This window comes from Phalangium opilio, unplaced genomic scaffold, assembly GCF_054372755.1.
Source record: "Phalangium opilio isolate 3A_F unplaced genomic scaffold, DU_Popi_V2 ptg000093l_1, whole genome shotgun sequence".
NCBI lineage: Eukaryota > Metazoa > Arthropoda > Arachnida > Opiliones > Phalangiidae > Phalangium > Phalangium opilio.
The window spans coordinates 905,140-927,091 of record NW_028324198.1 but is presented as its reverse complement, the minus strand read 5'-3'; the positions used below and the strand labels follow the sequence as shown (position 1 = coordinate 927,091).

The 21,952-nt window shown below is 37.2% G+C and overlaps 1 protein-coding gene across 1 annotated transcript; it reads left to right on the top strand.

Annotated features, from left to right (window-relative positions):
- The first annotated feature begins 14,445 nt into the window (after nt 1-14,445).
- On the top strand, nt 14,446-15,234 carry LOC149640152 (uncharacterized). The gene has a single exon (XM_089850646.1). It carries the CDS (start codon nt 14,446-14,448, stop codon nt 15,232-15,234), a length of 789 nt encoding a protein of 262 aa, XP_089706772.1.
- The last annotated feature ends 6,718 nt before the right edge of the window (nt 15,235-21,952 follow it).

Sequence of the window (21,952 nt, the reverse complement as noted above, 5' to 3'; positions counted from 1 at the left end):
ACCTCGTGTAACTATTGAAAAGACATGTTTGTGGGAAAATCCAAAATATCCAGGTCTCGCTGCATCGCCGGATAGCTTAGTAAAAGATCCCGTTGCTCAACCAAATGAAGGCATAGTTGAAATTAAATGTCCCAAAATCCTCGAAAACATTACGCCTGAAGAAATTGATCAATTGAAACCATCCCAAAAAAAGAGCTTTTGTTGTTCACTTAAAATTATTAAACTGGTTCTAAAGCAAAATAATAGATACTGTTACCAAATGCAAATGCCAATGGCCATTGCAGAGAGGGAATGGTGTGACTTTACTTCAATTGAAAGGGTTAGTTTTGATGAAAACTTATGGTAAGAAATTTCAAATAAACTAATAGAGTTTCATCGCGGAATATTAATCCCCGAGTTTTTCGAGCAACGCATACTAAGGAAATTGACGCCGTTTGACTTAAGACAACATGTAAAAAATGATGAATTAATTATCTAGTCAACTGTTTGCGATATTTTAACATTTAGCCTAAATATGTGATATTAATTTCCAGACCTGCTTCCTAAAGAGTATGTCATAACATTCCATAAAATATTTCAAATATTGACATAATTATTATTCTTTTTAAATGTATGAAATAGTATTTATTATGAAGTTGCTCTTTGACATTTTTTTATTAAAATTTTACATTACACAGTAAAATTGGAATTCAATACTTAACTACCGGAATTTGAAAATTAACGAGGCAACCAATTACAAAAACCAATTCACTAAAAATTCCTTTTATTGCCAAAGTTATTTTTTAATATGCGCACCTTTGATTCGGCCAATGCTGTGTTCAACGTAAATCCTTAGTTAACCTATTTCTTTAGTTTCAAGTTCTTCTTGGTGGTAAAAGTGTCTCTGCCTTGCAAGAAAGGAGGAATATTTAGAGTAGCTGGCCTTTTTTTCTAATAGATAATGCACGATGGTGAAACCTTGAACAGCCATCACACGATCACCTTCTTTCAATAAATTTTTAAGGCCAGATGTAAGAAATATTTCTAGGTCAGATATAGCACCTTAAAATTCTTTTGATGTAAAAGTTACAGCACCAGTTGGCGAAATACCAAAGAGAACTTTAAAGGTGGTATTACTCTTATAATTAGAGTACATATTAACTTATTCGGAGTAATTACTTGTTGATTCTGTATGAAATTCTGTACAGTCAATTATAACCCAAACATCTTTATGATTACAGAAACATATTGCTACGTTTGCTCGAACCACAGCTCGAGATGGAAGCATTCGCGAAAGAGCTGAAATTCTTTATACATAAAGACAATCCAAGTTGTCACAAAACTATCAACAGTACTTTTCCCTAGGTCAAATCTATTTGCGATATCTTGTTCAAGGAGACCACAACGCAGCCTAATTAATATAATAATTAATTGCTGGAGCAGGCTGAAACGAGAATCTCTTCCATATTTCTTGGTTTTTGACTCGTTAGCTTCTTTCCCCGTCCAATAGTTGAGTTTTGATACCGCTGGTCCACGAAATTCAAATATGTTCAATATTTGGGAAAAATACAGCCCAGTATAAAAAAGGCACATCTTGGAATTATTCCGTATTTTTGATTCAAAGCCGTTGAGTTTCGTCATTTTCCCGTTCTTTGCACAAATACAGTTTGCAAGCTTTTCATTCGAACTGGCAACTTTGAGCTTCAATTTCTTATTTTCCTCCAACAATCCGTTCCCTGTTTGTGTATTCTTATCTGCTCCCTTTAATCGAATACTGCACTCGCTCTCCACTGACTTCAAAATTTTCACCGTAGTTTGCGCGCTAACATTTTTAACACTAGGCTTGCATGATATCTTATACGCTGATTTTTGTCTTTAGAATGCGTTAAATTTTCATTGAATGGCTACACAGACGTAGTTGTTGGGATTGAGAAGTTAGCAATGTGGTTTTTACAAGGTGAAGATGACTTGGGTAGACTCGGGACATCAACGATTAACTTCCTTTTCCGATCGGGGGAATACTCATCATTAAAAATAGACAGTTCCTTTAATATGAAAAACCCACTATATTCAGCCTTGCATATATCTGTTAGTTATATCTAGAGCTTGGAATTATCCACCTGTTATCTAAAAGTTGGCGGCTAATCAGTTAATTATCCACATCTTTGTTGATATAATACTAATGAAAATTTTCTAGTTGTATAAAAGTAAAATAACGTAGATAATAGATAAATTATGCCAAGCTCTAGTTTCGTCTTGCCCTGTATCATTAGTCACAAGATCTTGCTGTGTCATCAAAATTTGTCTGTATATTTTCAGTCTCTTCATCAACATAAAGTTTTCTTTTACGTGTAGCAGCAGAGTACAAATTCTCAGCACTAAAAAGCTATGGAAATAAAAGAACTTAATTTAAACCCGAACATTACTATTAATCATATAGATAGATAGATCTTACCTCTGTTTCCTCAGTATTGTTGTAACTGATATTGGTCTCTATCTTTTTATAGCAAAGAACAAATTACATTTATTATTGACTTAATTATTTTATAGAGTTAAGTGTGAAAATATTTCTTATCACAGGCTCCTCAAAATTATTAGTGGCAACATTGTCCTCAGTAGGTTCATCGCAGCTATCAGAACATAATACCGTATTTGCAATAATTAATAAAATAAAGATTAGTACAATTATTAGCATTTTAAAATAGAAGAAAAGTAGCTTACTGCTGCCGAGAAAGGCATAGGATAAGGATTATCTTTGGTCGGGCCATCAGAATCTTTGAAATGACTCGAGCACACGTATCTATTGTTTGATATACAACCTAACATGTCTAGCCTACCACAATTTCGGAGCCATTTTACGGCTTTTAAACAAATATTACACACCATCAGATATGCGCCATCTACATCACTCATATTTTGGCCCATTTTCACCAAATCAGCTGAACACTTTAGTCCCATCCGTTTCAATTTCTTAGTTAATTCTTGATACGTAGATTTTCTTGATTTTATTTTCATTTGAAGTTCGGCACGTGAGAAATAGTGGTTTCTTTTTTCCTTGATGTTGTATTTTGTTCTTCGGTATATTGGTTTTGAAGTGCTACTTTAAATCTGGAACATTTTCCTCATATTTGTTTCACTCGCTTTAGCTTTTTCTTGATAAAATCACATCTTGTTGAGTGAACGTTATGGGTAAAAAATGATATATTTCCATTTTTCTTATTAAACTCTTTGGCTTCAAAAAGGGTTTTGTGTTGGACAGTTGCAATTCCACGGCACAGGGACCAATGATTAAAAGTTTCAACTGCTTCATGAGTGGCGTTGAGACAAGTAAAGTCTGGTAACCCTTTAACAATTTCATGATTATCGGAAAGAGATTGTCCATATACCTTCACCACTGGTTTTAAACTATCTTGGGAAACCGGTAAGGAGGTTATTATTGAAGACGTTTGCAAATCACATGTAAAAACTGTAACATTATTCTTTTCTATTAAGAACTTCCACTTGTTAGCCTGAGTTATTTGTGCGGTAATAAAAGCGAATTTTTCGTCCAAATCAAAGACGTGTTCTTGATATATAGTTTGAGTAAATTTAGACTCTGCATCAATCTTAGTCGGTTCAAAATCAGATTTGTCCATCATGTGAATTTCATGAATTTCAGTTTGAGTAAACTTTGAGTGGGTTTCCAAATGAGCAAGGTTGGAAGCTGATTCACCCTTCGTCGTCTCCAAAAAGTATTTTCCTATTATACACGAAGGAAAATAAATATTTTGTGGCTGTTCTGCATGAATATCACTTACAATTGAAGATAAATCGCTTAAATTTGATGCCTGAGAACATTTTTATTGACGCTACTTTTATCTCAACTGTTTCCATAAAACTGCTTTACTGTATATGGGGGAAAAGCAATTATAAATAATATATAAACAATTAACTATACCAGGTATAGCGAGTGTTCTCCAGTATTGGAAATAGAGTCCAAACTATTGTAACCCTGTTAATATTTGTTACATTAAAATCAGAGTTTAATAGCAGTAAACTGGTAGCCAAGTTGCCGCCTAAAATCCAAATATTACTAACCATCAGCTTCAGCGAGTCAGATGTCTCTTTAAGTGGTATTGGGTCTGGTTGAATATCTGTTGGTCCCTTTCCTCCAACAAAATGTGTAGAACAGATGTACAAATTACATTTTTTAGCAATAAATCCGAATCACAACGTCCGCAAGCTGCTATCCATTTTTAGCCCCTTTTCAAGCCTTTTCTAGGCCTTGGAAACGTAACGAAGAAAATCTCGCCCCTATTCCCTATCATAACTTTGGACACTATTTGTGCATAATGAATACATACAATTAGACCCAAGGTTTCGCGACCAAGGGGGTACACTTTTTTCACAGCCTAACTTTACAGCACTTGCAAAGGCTGAAAAGATATGTATCTCATTTCTCGTAGGGTAAGGTTAACTTGGCCTTTTTGTATAGGGTTCAAAAATAATTTGAACCACGCGCTCGCTCACGCGCCAGCACGCGCTGCATTTCAATAAAAGTTTCAATTCAAATCTCGCGCTTAATTTCACCATTTTGATTCTCTAATTAAGTTCACGTGATTTTTTTAAAACTTTTTGGGCCTATTTTTTGTCTTTCTAAGCCTAAGGTTAAATGATCATAAAGAAATAGTTTGGGGAACAGATTCTATATAATTTCACTCGTGGAAATCTAAGCTCCCTTTATCTCGAAACGCCGCATTTATACCCGTTTTTGTTGTAAAATTTCTAATTATAACAAACTACGCAATTAAAAGCAAATTTCTCATAACGATTAAACCTCATTTCAAATTGCATTATAAATAATAATTTCTAGTTTCTGGCCCTTTATGGGTTTGAAAAAGTGTCGCCATGGATTGTGTATAAATGCAGATTTTTAAGGACTGCGAAGCAAAACTCGTTTTTGTATAATATTAGGAATATTATTATTACTTATAAGGCTATACAAGTTAATAAAAAGAGATGGAACTTTCGTCTCACCGTGGCGAGTAGAGTATCAGACTACCGTGTGACAGTCCTTGGATCGATTCCCCGAAAGAAAAAGTAAACTACGTAATAGTAGTTTAATGCAATTGATTATTAATTTCATTTGAACTTAATTGCAGTTACGTTAGGCAGTGTGGGAAACTATAAAGTTATAAAAAGATACTATTGCGTAAATTTTTTTAAAATTACCGTAATATTTTAGAGGGTTAGGTTAGGTTAGGTTTGGTTGGGTTGGGTTAGGCTAGATTAAATAAATAGGTTTTGTTGGGTTAGGTTTGGTTGGGTTTGGTTAGGTTATGTTTTGTTAGGTTGGGTTATGTAGGGTAAGGTTGGGTTAGGTAAGGTTAGGATAGGGTTAGTTAGGTTAGGTTGGGCTAGGTAAAGTTAGGATATGGTTGGTTAGGTTAGGTAAGGTTAGATTTGCTTAGGTTAGGTTTGGAAGTGGTAGGATAACCGATTATCCAAAAAATTTTTATTTTCATTGAGGTCCTTGCATAATAAAAGCGGGCCTTTTCCAACAAATTATTTTTATAAAGATTCTGGAACAATTAACGCTGCATTTATTAAGTTCCTTGAACAATAAATATATGCCTTTTCCAAAATATTGATTGTTTTACTGGCAGTGGCGGGTTTAACGGTAAGCGGACTAAGCGGCCGCTTGGGGCCCCGGGATGCCATGGGGCCCTGAATTGAGCAGAATTATTTTTTTTCCATTAATAATATTTTTTTTCAAAGTAAAAAATGGAAGAGACTAATAGTTTTAAAAGGAAATAAATGACGAATATTTTCCCTTTCAGTATTTACCAAGAAGGGATTTATATAAGACCCAAGTCGCGAGATTTTACGCTTCTGCTCTTACGCCGGTGTCAGTGGGCAAGTAAGCCCACCCCTTTCATGCCCGTCATTTCTCTGCGCTTTCCCATTTGATCCCATGGGGATAGGTTATACGGACGCGAATGATTCCGACTAGAGAAAAAGCAAACCTCGAGCAAAGAAAACAGAAAATGGAGGCTGCCCGCGGTGCCGAAACCAAAGAGGAGAGAGAGAGTGAGATAGAAACGCGCTTTATAAAATCCGCCGAAAAATGGGAAAATAGGGGGGTAGTAAAAACATTTTTCGGTACGTTTAGTTTTAGGACGCACATCCTTTGCGCAAGGGGTATTGACCTCCTCGCCTCATCTCTGTCATCCACTACGTTAACTATGCGCGAGAAAGCTGCGCTCAGGCGCCGCGGTGTACCGTATATTTAACCCCGTTTTCACCACGCATGGATCACGGCTGCCTATACCGATTCTCTCTCCGCCTTTCTCTCCTCTTTGCTGTAACTTTACGACGGTTGCCTTTAATTGTCATGAACAAGTAAGTTAAAGGTTTTGAACTTATCTTGATGGATTTTGAATATGTGTCTCTATGTGAAAATCGTTCGTTCTGTAATTGTTTCTAAATCGAATCAAGTGTACTATACACCAATGATTTCGTGAGTTCCAAAAACCAAACCAAGGCTTAACGAAAAGGTAAAAGAAATAGATGGTGGAAAACATGTAGCGTTTTTCTTTGCGGTAAAAACGAGCTGCTCCGAGACGGCGGCGCTGTTGCAACCATAAGAGTGTAGATGGATTTTAAGACTCCTGAAAAACGTGTAGAGTGGTCGAAAGGACCAAAAAACCCCACTTCACGAAGGTCGCGGGGTTTTGGAGATTAAAACGTTCTCTCTTATGGAATGGAAAGTTTTCTGAGTCACGCTCTCCCCATACCCCTTTTTTGTATTGAAGCTAGTTTTTATTTTTGAAGAAAGAAAGGCAGAAGAAAAAGAAGAGCGCGAGTGGAAGGATGTACTTCCTCACGAAACATTAAAATTTTCATTTTTAAACTTAAAGAAGTGTATTCGTGATTATTTCGGAACTAATATTACAACAGGCGCGTCTTACAATGACCCAGTCGCTCACTTCCGGATTGATCCCAACCGCTTCGAGTCTAGAGACGGAGCGCCTGAAGACGTCACAAAACCGCTCTGAAAAAACTTTTGTCTTTCATTCGGAGCAACCACATTCGGTCATCCGAGCTAGAGCGATGACGTAACACGTAAATTTGAAGCTATCTCGGGTCGCTCTCAGGTGACCCAAAAAAACGATATAAGACAAAATTCTAAGTCCAGGCTCCTTTTCCACCCCCCACCCATTAAGGGGGGATTGTCGACTATCACGCGCGCACCGGACGCTATTTTAGGCCTTCTTATATAAATTCCATCTTACAACTACTATTTAATTTTAATATCTTGAGTTTGGGGGCCCCAAAATGGTTACCGCTTGGGGCCTCCACTTGACTTAAGCCGCCACTGTTTACTGGTCATTTCAGGTTGGCTTTGATTCGGCTCGGTTACAATAGAGGCATCCTTTTAAACTTGGGATTTGACCATCACAGTATCATTATTTATATAGGAAAGTGTATTGATAGACGCAAGATTAACGACAAGGGTATTTTTTTAAACCAAAAGAGGTATTTTTTAATTCGGTTTTAAAATACGGCGTTAAAAATATATCGTTTAATAGAAATGAAAATTTTGAGATAAACAACCCGCACATTTTGGCTATATTCGGTCCAACGGGATTCGGTTCAATGGGACATTCGTTCCAATGGGATTCGTCCCAATGGGCCAACAGTTAAAGGCCAAGCTTTTCGACAAGTCATCCTGTGTAAAGTAAGGGCATGCATTTTTAGCCACATCGTAGTATACGATGAGACTCTTAGGTTGACCCGAGCCGTAGTAGTAAATAGTAGCTGTAGCCGGAGTTTTCGTTATCGTAATTTTTTGGCTTAAAATAAACTCTATATTACCAGAACCCTACCAATAGGGTAACTGAGCTCGGTTAGACATTTAATTTTAATTAAAATATTTTTCAGATCGAAGCCGCGAATCGAACCCGGATTGCTCACGCAGTAGTAAGACACTATCTATAAACCATAGAGACTTGATAGAAACCCCGAGTATTTATAGCTTAGTTTTATCTCTAAAGTGTCGAGGGTGAGGTGGGGTGGGGTCGGATGCTTTTGAATTTTTATCTGTTTGGTTGGATACTTTTGAATTTTCATCTGTGGGGTCGCATAGTTCTGAATTTGTATGTTTTGGGTTTTTATAGTTATTTTCTTTTTCTTTATGTGCTAATTAAATAGATAACGGTGTGGCTACTATTAAGGCCACATCGGGACGCCTTGTTCTAATCAGGAATCCATACAGCTAATACGAGTCATTGTTAATATCTATTCAGGTTTTGTGGGCTGGGCTGCCATTAGCTGTATGTATAGCTGTTACTTAAAACAATGAGAAATATGTGGCCACAAAGTTCGACTTTCTGAATTCAGTAGCTTGTCGGCTGGTCCTATGCTCTTGAAGCTACGTTAAACGGATTCCTGGCCCCCGAATTAGTCTAGATATTGCGTCAATACCTCTAAAGTTAATTAAAGAGGAAAATTACAAATATAATTTGGAAAAAACACATAAAATATAGACTTATTAAATTTTTGCGTCTCATTGAAGTCACGCTAAACCGCCACGCAAGGTAGACATCCCTTTGGAGAAGTTCATGAACTAAAGTAAGAGCTCCAAACTATGCTAGTTTCAAGCGTGAGTGTCTGTCTGTGCGGTTTACTAGTCTGTCTGTGCGGTTTACTGGTCTGTCTGTCTGACTATACTTGCGTGCCTGTCTGTCTGTCTGTCTGAACGTGCGTGTCACTGTGTGTCTGTGTATCCGTCTGTCTGATTGGTCTCTCTTTGCGGTCGGTCTGTGCTGTTTACTGGCCTTTCTACACGAAATTTCACTGACTGACTGTCTGTCCGAGCGTGTCTGTCTGTGCTTATTTGTCAGTTTGTCTGTGCGTATTTGATTGTCTGTCTGTCTGCCTGTGAGTGTGTCTCAGTTGACACAAATTGACCCCTAATGTCACTTGACCCAAACACCACCAAGGTCACTCGACCCAAATGGGCCGCTGAAGGTCACTTGATTCAAATTGATCCCCGCATGAAGTTATAAGCTGTGCTAATTAGCTGACAACTAATTGAATCATAATTAGCAATTAGGTAGAAACTAATTAAATTCAATTAGAAATTAGGCATTTATTTATCAAACTAATTAATTAGAATTACTAATTTCTAATTAGTTATTTATCTAATGAAGGTAAAAAAGAAACCATAAGTAAACATAAAAGTTTAAAAGTGCCCATGGGATTTAGTACTTTGGTAATGCAAAGTTTAATGTTTTAATGCCATTGAAAAACGGGTACGGAAGCCGTGAATTATTCTCGAAAAATGAGACAAGCCTCGAGCCTTCCTTAATGTTAAAATTTGTCTCATTTCTTCATTTTCTTGCCACAGTTCCTATAATGGACTCCTGAGCAGTAAATCCATGGGCACTGCTATTAATTCGAGAAAAGAAAACAGTCGAAATTTCGAAATGGTGTAGTTACGATTTACGATTTACGAAATTTTCTACTAGCACTAGTATTCTCTCATAATAACACCTTTTTCATATTTAAATAGATGAATCAAGGGTGATTTCCTCGATTATTAGTTTTTAGCTACAAATTGGGATGGTAAAAGATTAATTGAAAATCCAATTGGCTAATTAGTTAATCCAAAATCTAATTAAATTTTAATTAAGATTAATTAATTTGACTTTCCAAACTGCGGAAACGCCGATTTACTTCAAGTATCATGTAGCATACCCAGCACTTGTAAGAGTTTTATACTTTCTTAACCTTGGTGATACATAATGATTCATATTTTGCAGCAACGGCTATCCCTGGTACATTGGCCGATCAAGCTACGAACCCTCGAACCTATTCTACCATACCGCAGACCATTGAAATGTATGAAAAGGAAAACAAAAAATTACAACAGAACAAAGATATTATTTGTCGGAAATTAAAAAAATAGACAAATAACATGCTGGCAACTCAAATAAAATACAATTTTTAAACAAAATTCAACTTGAAGAAAAACGCAACGAAGAAATTGGGTGAGAACTCAAAAGGAAACGATTTTAACACAGAATTCAAAAAAATTACAGATTTACTTTTCGAATTAAACAAAAGGGGGGGGGGACAAAAACTATTTCCGAAACTAATGAAGAGTTGAGTCAAAAGTCGGGTATCGATCCCTACTCCGATTCTACTGAATTGGAAAGTCTTTTGCGAGATTCAGAAGTGCCCAGAACCCCTGGAAAAGACTTGGAAGAAAATAATGGTATTGCAAAAGTTTTCATAGAGATATTAGTGGATCATTGGATGCATCAACTTATTTACCCATGTATTTTATTATTTAATGTTACAGTTTCTTCGAAGGAAAAGAGTAACGGGGAGGAGGTGGGTGACGTGACCACATCGAAGATATTGTCGTCTGAGAGTGGACCCGAAGAAGAGGAGGAGCGAAGTGAATCAGATGAGGAGGGTACCACTACATCGAATGATGAATGGGAGAGTAGATCTGAAGATGAGGAGGAAATGAAGTCAAAGCGTCGGAAGAGTAAGAAATAATCAATTGCAGGATTTATACCGTGTATTTAATATTTTTCAATTTATTTTTAGGGATAACAAGCGAAGACGAAGAGGTTCTTCCTACTTTTAAGCGTTGAATTAATTTAAATTTTATAAATTTTAACTTTTATAATGATACTACTTCCAAAACATTAAAATAGATTTAAAAATATACGGGTAAATTATTTTGGGTAAGCAAGGGTATTTAAGAAATTGTTGATGTTAAATTTTGAAACAATGTTATTATATTAAAAATTTTATAACACGTTTTTATCGTATATTTTGATTAGTTCTTATAACGTAATCAAGAAGTAACAACGTTTCTAACAGGGAGACCGCACAGACAGACTTACCCATACACGTCCGGTGTAATACCTCTGGTGTAATTCCTCTCCGCTACGTCATTGTCTTTCGGAGAGGTAAAACCATTATAGTGAACGCAATTATATCAGTAGTTATTGTTTCAGTAAGTTAAGTTAACTTAATCTAATGCTAAACACTAAACTGAAATTCAATATTAACGCCGCATACAACCGTTGTAGTTTTAGTAACAGCTGTGTTCCGCCGATCAATACATAATACATCCTAGCACTAAAACGAAATTGACACGTGGGCCTCTCTCTCTGGGAAAAAATAGCTAGCCTGTCGAGAGAAGAGTGAGATACTGTCGTTGAAATTCGCAGTTAGTTACTTAGCCTCCTTATCTCAGAATGTTTAGGCGTTATAGTCTGGATGGTCTGTGAATACAGAAGTCGCAGGTTCGGTTCCTGGTTTTCCTAAAAATTTCTCCAATAGCAACAAATTTACAGGGTCTCATATTGATGTCACTGAAATTCATATTTGAAGCTAAATATTTAAATTTCAGTAGTTTTTAGGGATGCACCGATATGGGTACAGCCGATATATCGGTCGAACGATATATCGGAAATTCCTAGTCGATACATCGGCCGATATTATCGGCCCATAAAAAATATTATATATCCATGAATATCGTTTCCAAGAGTAGAAACATTGAATCAACATTATTTAGGAATATTTACGTTCTTACTTTGTTTTATTAGAGACATGTGTCACATTTCTTTCGTTTGATGTGGTACCGCTACATATTACATATACCTGCCTTAAAAATGGTGTGGTCTAAGTTAAATCCTTGCTTAGTTTTTGTAAAAATGCAGCTCCATTCTTTGTTCAACATGAAGTAGCGTTAGAAGGAAACTTATGGACCACAAGTGAAAAGTTCAAAGTGTAAATTAGTGACACAAAACACATTAGAGAGCGTCAGTGTCGACTTCGATTGTTTGTTGGAGGTATGGGAAACTAGGGAAATTACTTACTCATAGTCGTGAACAAGTGCATAAAACTGAGATTGTGGAAAACCTTGCATTTTTAAAGGGAAATGTTAAATTGTGGGATTAAATGTGTGATGTGTTTCATTTAGTATTCATTGAGTACCTTAAAAGTTTCTCCCGAAAATATCGGTTTTCATGAAGCCGATACCGATATCAAAAAGATAGGCCGATTTATCGGCCGATATATCGGTGCATCCCTAGTAGTCACTTAACCACAATAGTAATCACATTTAAGTTATTTATCATCGCTTTCAAGTTTGTTTTAACCAAATAGTGCAACATTTTTTTACATTGTTAATCACATTCGCTTATTTTGTCATTTGTATGGACCATTTCCCAATTTGCTATATAAGCTTAAAGTTCATTTTCAGATGAATGAGTATCTATGCCTTAGTATAAATAGCTAACATTCTAAAACATTTAACACGTCTGGTGAAAATGATCAGAATAATTGTAGTAGTAGTTTTGAGTATTCTATGGGTTTGGATTTTCTTTTAAGAGCGTCCACCCCATAGATATGCTTTCTCTGCCATCACCCCATGCCCTCACAATGATGCTGATCCCGGTCAGGTTGTGGAACCTCCAGTGGCTGCCATGAGCCCCCAAGTCTACGTGTGAGTTACTTAAAAATATAAAAGTTAATACTTCAGTGTATTGCGAGTTTATTTAAAATATACTATAATTGATCCTTTAGTATACTGCTGGTTAAAATGGCTAATAGTTTAGCGTGGAACGAGTTAATTTAAAAATGTACTATAGTTAATAGTTTAGCATTCTGTGAGTTAATTTAAAATATACTATAGTTGATCATTTAGTATACTGCTGGTTAAAATGGCTAATAGTTTAGCGTGCAACAAGTTAATTTAAAAATATATAATAGTCAATAGTTTAGCATACTGTGAGTTAATTTAAAATATATAATAAATAGTTTAGCATACCGCGAGTTAAAGCTTAGCGTATGAAATATTATGGTTTAACCTATCGGCCAATTTTCAATTAAATCTTATGATCCTAATATTTATTTATTTTAGCCCATCTCCGTTCGAATACGTAGAATGGTCTGTGGACGAGGGGTTCGTGGATGATTTATCATGAGGAGGAGGAGGAGGAGGCAATAGTCTGGCCGTAAGTTTTCCATGAACGTGTTTACTTCATTTATATTTAATATTAATTATATTATCATCACCTACCTTCTAAAACGTTTTGAATTTTGTTTACTTATTTTTTATTTATTTATTTTTTTTTCTACTCCCAGGGGATGGGATTTCGACCAACTTTGGACCGAAGGATATGCCCATTTACCCGAAGCATACTGTACCCCACACTGTTTGTATTGGGGTAAGGCTTGACGGAGTCGAGGGTACCAGAGCACGTGTGATGCTACCTCGATAGTTTTCTACTGTATGACTGTATGAATAGTAGATGAAATTACTATCGGGGTAGCATTTACTACATCAAAAATGTAGTTTTCATGTGCTCTGGTGCCGTGGATTGCTATCCCAAAAATTGTTAAAGATAACAAAAATATTTTTTAATATAATTTATGAAAAAAAAAGAAAGAAAATAAAAAGATTTAAAGAGAGAAACTAGATTCATTATTTACATGTATTCCATCTCCTACCTCCTTTAAATATGGCTAACTTAAATATATATATCTAGATAGAATGTGTTAGATTTATTGACGTAATTGGTGGGGTTTCGAAAACCATATAAATCTATAACAAGATAGTTATTTATATTTAGATATGAACTTCCAGATAAGGCGGTTGTTTAAATGGCCAAATGATAATATTTTAAAATGGGCTTAAAATATTAATTACATTAAACCTACGTAAAATAATTAGTAACACATATCATTCCAACATTTTCTTTTTATTCGAGATTCTACAAATATTGTTTAGCATTTAACACTCTCCCTCGTCTACAAAATGTATATTTTAAAATAATTATTTCTAACATACGGAAAGAGATTTTCCCGTCCCGGACGCAGAATCTCAACACTTGCTTAGTCTCACTCATGTCTACTTTTTCTATGACTACACTATTTGTTATTTATCTTAATCAATCAAAGCGAGAGCGGGAATGGATAACTATATTGGAGATTCGTAGCTTTTTATATGTAAAACTCAAAACACTTTTGGTAAAATTTTATTTGGAGATTTATTAATTTAATAATGTTGAAAAGTGTTGATGTTATGTTTGTAAAACCTAAGGATAGATGGTGTCAGCCTCTTCATTGGAAAGATATTTTAATCTACCTCTATTGCTTTCTCTCTAAAGAAGAACGTAGTAGAGACACGCGCATGAAGCCAGGGTGAGCAAACGTAATGCTTGTCGATAAATAGAACCCCTTAGTACTATTACTATGTAATAACAAATAAACTAGTTAATCTACCTTAATTAGCCTCAGTATTAATTATTAGTCCACGACTTAGTTAGGCTCAGAATAGTACTCTTAAATTATATTACCCTACCTCGGAAATAAGGGAGGTATAAATATAATAACTGGCGACGGAGATTTTCTTTGTTTATCGACCACACCCTCACCCCGCGGCGACGACTCAAAATGGCGGCTTCCTCTCTCTCTTCCGTCGAACCTTTCGACGCGTCTTCCAGCGATTGGTCAACATACATCGAGCGGATTGAACTCTTTTTTGTGGCCCACGACATTCCAGCTACAAAACAGGTCGCTACCTTTTTGACTTTGTTAGGCCCTACAACTTATTCTTTGGTGCGAAGCCTCACAGCTCCAGTAGCTCCTTCAGCAAAAACTTTTGCCGAACTTAAGACAATATTAGGCGGCCACCTGTGCCCTAAGCCTTTGTTAGTAGCGGAACGTTTCCGTTTTCACCGATGCCGCCAGTCCGCGTCTCAACCCGTCTCAGCTTTTGTTGCCGAACTTAAACATTTGTCAGTTCGCTGCGATTTTGGCGCAACTTTAGATGACACTTTACGCGACCAGTTTATATCCGGTTTGGCCAATGATGCCATTTTAAAACGTCTTCTCTCGGAGAGCACGTTAACTTTCCAGCAAGCCGTCGACATAGCCGTTTCAATGGAAACAGCCGCTCGGGACACTCGCGAACTTCATGGTTCTTTTTCTGCCCCTACCGTCAACGCGCTTCGTTCCAGTTCCTCCCGCGCTTCTTCTCGTCAGTCTCGCGCTGTACCACGCTCTACGCGTCCCGCCCGCTCTACGTTTTCCGGTTCCGATCGGCGTCCCGCTTCACCATCGGGTCGCCCCGCCTGTTTTCGTTGTGGTGGGACCACGCACACTGACTCTGCCTGCCGTTTCAAACGTGCCCAATGCAACCGCTGTCACCGACATGGCCACATCAGCAGAGTATGTAAGTAGAACACACCGCGCACACACGAGAAGCACCGATCTGGTTCTACGAAACCCAATGTTCACTCGCTGGCAACGGAGCCGATGGAAACTGTTTCTGAACCTGAAGATGACGACGCCTTCCACAGTAGTTTGTATACCGTCACCACAGAACCCCTGGGGGAGGATCATCCCATAATGATTGACTTGGAAATCAATCGGACGCACCTGTCCATGGAACTGGACACGGGAGCCTCCGTTTCTGTACTTTCAAAGCAGTTATATGACGCAAAGTTCAAACATATTCCATTGGAACCAACTCGGAAGAAACTCGCCACTTACACTAAAGAAACCGTGCACCCACTGGGTGTCATACCGGTCACTGTTCGTTATGAATCACAAGAAATTCAAGAACTCTTATATGTGTTGGAGGGGGAAGGAACACCTCTTTTTGGCCGAAGCTGGCTTAGCAAAATAAAGTTGAACTGGAAGGAATTGACTGCTTCCCAAGGCCACATTGCCACACTTGATTCAGGGGTATACCCGAAAAAGCTCAACGACATTCTGGCAAAACATTCAGATGTTTTCAATAACTCAATCGGAAAATTGGCTAATTTTAAAGCTCATCTTCGTCTACGGGAAGGAGCTCAGCACAAGTTCTGTAAAGCTCGCACTGTTGCTTATGCTCTACGCCCAAGGGTAAATCAAGAACTCGAAAGATTAGAAAAGGAAAACATCATAACACCAGTGGAATTTAGTGATTGGGCTACGCCGGTAGTTCCGATCGTTAAACCAAATGGTTCTATTCGCCTTTGCGGTGACTATAAGGTTACCGTTAATCCCGTACTGCAAGTAGACCATCATCCAATGCCCAGAATTGAAGAAATGTTTGAGAAATTGAGCAAGGGAACCCGATTGACCATCAATACTCCCAAGGGTTTATATCAAGTTAACAGGCTCGCTTACGGAATAGCCTCATCTCCGGCAATCTTTCAGAAAACGCTAGAACAAGTTCTAGCCGGTCTCGATTCAGCTAGCAATTTCCAAGACAACATCCTGGTCACAGGTGAAACCGATGAAGCTCATTTGGACAACTTAGATAAAGTTCTAACACGCTTACAAGAGTACGGATTAAAGGTCCGCCGGGAAAAATGTAAATTTTTTGTAAACTCTCTTGAATGTTTGGGTCACATCATTGACTCCCAAGGTTTACTTCCTACTCCGAAGAAGATCATGGCTATACAAAACGCTCCTATTCCGACTAACGTTTCGCAATTACGTTCCTTTATTGGATTGGTCAATTATTATGGAAAATTTATCAACATCAGTATGAAACTCCACCCAATACATCGCTTACTGGCGAAGGATACACCGTGGGCATGGACCCAAGAATGTAATGCCGCTTTTGAAGCCATCAAACACGAATTGACTTCGGACCACGTCCTAGTAACCTATGATCCGGCCTTGCCTCTAGTTTTGTCTTGCGATGCGTCACCCTATGGTATCGGCTGCGTTCTCGCTCACACCCTACCGTCAGGCGATGAACGTCCTATTGCTTACGCTTCGCGTACAATGACCAAAACAGAACAAAACTATGCACAAGTCGAAAAAGAAGCTCTCGCTATTATCTTCGGCATTAAGAAAATCCACTCGTACCTATATGGTCGACATTTTACGTTGTATACCGACCAACGTCCGCTAACGAAGATCTTTGGTCACCATTCGGGACTTCCGATTCTCGCCGCGTCACGTCTTCAACGTTGGGCCGTCATGCTCGCGGCTCATCACTTCACCATAAAGTACAAACCCGGACTTCGTCATGCCAACGCAGACGCGCTTTCGCGACTTCCACTCGCGGTTACGGTTCCTGATATAGAAGATGGAGCCCATTTATTTAACTTTCACCAACTCAGCTGCTTGCCAATAACCAGCCTCGACATTGCTCGAGCTACCAGCCAAGATCCTATTCTATCCAGGGTGCTCGATTTCACTCTGAATGGATGGCCTCAATTAAAGGAGGAAGAGACGGATTCCGACAAAATGCCAACCTAAAGTTTTAGACGAACTGCACAAAAACCATCCCGGTATAGTCAATATGAAAGCTTTAGCTCGTAGCTACGTCTACTGGAAAGGCATCGACCAAGACTTAGAACTCAAAGTAAAATCCTGTGCGGAATGCCAATCATTACGGAAGAATCCGCCTAAGAGTACTCTCCATCCGTGGATACACGCCGACCGACCATTTCAACGGGTCCACGTCGACTACGCTGGTCCCTTCCGCAATCACATGTTTTTCGTCGCTATCGACGCCTATTCGAAATGGCCGGAAGTATACATATCGAAATCATCCACGGCTGAGCAGACCATAGAGTCTCTGACTAACATCTTTCCAAGATTTGGCTTAGCAGAATGCCTCGTTAGTGATAACGGTCCGTGTTTCACGAGTACTGAATTTGAACATTTTACCGCCATGAACGGAGTTAAACACGTATTCTCTGCGCCGTTCCATCCAGCCACAAATGGTTTAGCCGAGAGGTTTGTCCAGACGTTAAAAAGGAATTTGAAACACTCGCACCCTTCAACGTCCATCCAACAGCAACTGGACAATTTCCTGATGACATACCGCAACACGCCTCACGCAACTACGGGGGAAACGCCTGCCAACATGTTTTTAAAACGCAGTCTAAGAACGCGTCTCAGTCTCCTTAAACCAGACATTAGCGATAGGGTTCGATCACAGCAAACTAAACAAGTTCTCCGTAGAGCTAGTGGTTCAAACAAACCGTTTGAAGTCGGAGAAACCATATACGCCCGAGATTATCGAACTGCCAAGCCTGGTTGGACACCAGCTACCGTGATAGCACGAACCGGGCCCGTGTCTTATAAAATTCATACGAACGAAAACATGATATGGAGACGACATCAGGACCAACTTATCGAACGCAAGGATAACTCTAATCAAGACGAGTTAATCCCGCAACCTACCTCACCGACACAACCACATACTCCCCTTTCTTTACGAATATCTAGTCCACCTTCGGAACAATCTAGAACACCAACTGCTCAAACACCACTCAACACACCAGGCAATAGTACTACCTCTTCGCAACAACGTCATCGGTCATCTCCGACCCCAGAGCGATCTCAGGAAAACCCGGTAACTCAACGGAACGAGTCAACGCCTGTGATACGACGATCAAAAAGGCATATTAAGCCTCCTAAGCGCCTTAATCTTTAATGTGATAAAGAACTTGGACATATAGTGAATTTAAAGCTTAAGTTCCTATTTAATAATTCAAACTTGTTAGTGATATTTAAAATTGTTGTTCCTATATTTGTAAACAATTATTCCACTAAGTCATAATTTCAAATGTAAATTGGGAGGAGTGTTATGTTTGTAAAACCTAAGGATAGATGGCGTCAGCCTCTTCATTGGAAAGATATTTTAATCTACCTCTATTGCTTTCTCTCTAAAGAAGAACGTTGTAGAGACACGCGCATGAAGCCAGGGTGAGCAAACGTAATGCTTGTCGATAAATAGAACCCCTTAGTACTATTACTATGTAATAACAAATAAACTAGTTAATCTACCTTAATACGACTTAGCTAGGCTCAGAATAGTACTCTTAAATTATATTACCCTACCTCGGAAATAAGGGAGGTATAAATATAATAGTTGACATTGTGGATTTTTGATAAAAATGAGATTATTGGTAAAATTTTATTTGGAGATTTATTAATTTAATACAAACACACACACTTCTGAGAAGACAAACATCATCCATCATCTTGTTAAAATTATCGTAAGTAAACGTCTTCGATATGGTTATATTAAATTAATAAATCTCCAAATGAAATTTTACCAATTTTCTCAAGTGTTTTGAGTTTTACATATAAAAAGCTACGAATCTCCACTATAGTTATCCATTTCCGCTCTCGCTTTGATTCATTAAGTTAAAGAAAAAATTAAAGTTTAGTTCTACAGCTAACATGACTACTACGTCTCCACAAAACTGCCTGCTGAAATACGTGAAAATATCATCGAACGCGTTTACCCCTATTAAAACATCGGATAAAGCGGCAGGATATGACTTGTACAGGTAATTAAATCTTTTTTCAAAATAAACCTTGTTACAGTGCGTACGATTATACTGTATCTTCAATGTCTCGTACGTTAGTCAAAACGGATTTACAAATCGCGGTTCTAGACGGTTGTTACGGGAGAATAGGTATGTAGAACGTTTCATTTTTAAAATTTACGAATATTTCATAATTTACTATGGTTTACAGCAGCAAGATCGGGACTGGCGTTGAACAATTTCTTACATATTGGGGGAACGAAAAATATACTTTAAACCTGCGAACGGTAACGTTACAATTTTGTTCCTTAAATTCACTGTAGTTGTAATTGATCAAGATTACCGTGGAAATGTGGGTGTTATAGTTTTCAATTTTGATCAAAGCGAATTTAAAGTTAATAAAGGTATGAGAATTGCTCAACTTGTCTGTGAAAAAAATCGCATACCCGGATCTAGAATAGTGTAAAGTAAGGTAAAACATCCCATTAAATCGTATCGAGATAATAATTTCATTTTCATTTTAAGACTCTCCAACACACCGGTAGAGACGAAAAAGTATTCGGCTCTTCCGGACCGAACTGATGAAACTAAAATATTGTATGTACATATTAACCAAATGTTTTTTGTTTGGAAAACTGGTAAATAAAATAATCATTTCTAATTAACGTACGCTCAAAATTTGATTGAAATTGATAAAAATCGAGCGGTTTTCTTTGATTATTCTAACTGATGAAACTAAAATAAAAATAATTTTATTCGAAATTGCGTCTATTTTGTTGTAATTTAGTTGTGTTTTGTTGCGTAGATTTCATTTCAAGAATGAAACATTTCAAACGTGTCCAGTTATATTTATTTTCCTAATAGCATTTTCTTCGCTGTACAAACAATCTTACTTATCATGATTTCACAGAAACTTGGCTCTAGGAAAGATTTTCCAGAATATTTAGAGTAAATACCAGAATAATTTAACTTATCAACAGCATCTCAAAAGTCCAATTCAATTCTTTCTTCCCAATCCATCACTATGCAATCGTGTTGCATCTGAGATGGATTATATATTTCACATCCGTTACATTTGTTTTTAATATACCTATAAAGTTGATCTTTCACCTCCTCTTTAATAATCGTGTAAACACGTTTTACTTCATTATGATATATTATAATCTCATCGTAGATTTCATTGAGTTTTTTCCATGATGAATTAGCTATGCTAATTCCTTCTTTACCAGGGTATAAGGTCCAGTAAAACACCCCATTTCTGCGATACATCTGTCGTATGTCTATTACTTTAACATTTTTATAATGCGAAAGTTCAATTCGTCTTGTCTCCAATTCATCAAAATACGTTGTCGAGCCCCTGGAGGAATTGGTGTCAAAGAACGTTGTAATATCTTCCCTCATTGTCCATAAATGTTGGAATTTTTCTTTGGTTAGATTTATACCACTTCTACCATCTATAGTCCCAAGACGAATTTTACAACCCTGTGTAACAGCAACACCTTTAGTCCCAGATATGGGAAACACTTTCAGACCATTCCTAAAAGAAAACTTACTTAGATTAAACAAATATGAATCAAGATATTCTTTACTTACATTGTTAAAATTTTCTTTAAGTACAATAGATTTAATTTAAAAAGTGATTGACTTATATAATACCATACATACTTGACACACAAACACGATAAGGAGTCTTTGTTTATCTCAACCACACCACCACTTTCGAAAGAATATTTTTCTTCTTTAGAATCGCGTTAACTTATCTTACAACTTGATAAAAATCCACCAGTGTTGGCTTTAACTGAAGCCCACCGCTTTTAGATTTTGAACTCTCACCCATGTTAAACCCTATGGGATTTTAACAAGTGTATTTTGAGACGCCTCAATTCCACCTCTTTTCCCACCTCCTAATGATTTTGAACTCTCACTTTCCTACTACTTAAGCTAAAAAGTGTACAGCGTTTAACTTTCATGATCAACCCATACAGGCAGCACAAAATGATATAGAAATTAAGTGTAATCCTTTAATTGAAATTTTCATTTCAATTAAAATAACACTACATCAATCAGAATAATAGAAAATGTATTGTGCAAATTTTCTCGAATGACTAGGCCCTCGTTTTTACTCCTCACGTGATAGGAACATTCGCGAACAAATGTTAGAATACTTTTTGGTGTAGACGCGACTTTTAGTAAAATTCGGACGCTCTCTAAGTCCAGCTGGCGAAATTATGGCAACTTTCGTTTTGGGACTACTCCATTTCTATTTCTGATTTGGAAGAGTTCGAGAGCGGACGCTTGGAGAGGATAAACTTGAAAATTTACAATCTGCCGGATCAGTTTATTTTAAAAGGTAGGTTCAATTCAGTAGTTTTATTTGAAAAATTTAAGGAAAAACAACTGCTAAACTATGTAGGCCTATATGATGTCTCAAAAATCATGGGAGCTTGTTCTCTTACCGCTTTGCGTTAAGAAAAAATTTATAAATTATCTCATTTTAGGTACGTTCAAGAGAAAATAGCAGAGATCAAATCAGGTATGTTCAATATATTTCTTGTTATTTTAAGTGAGTTAAAGATTATATATTTACGAGCATACAGATACACCTATTTTAGAAATTCTCCCTTAACACGAAAATTATATGATTGAACTTGATTAGTATGTTAGAAGAC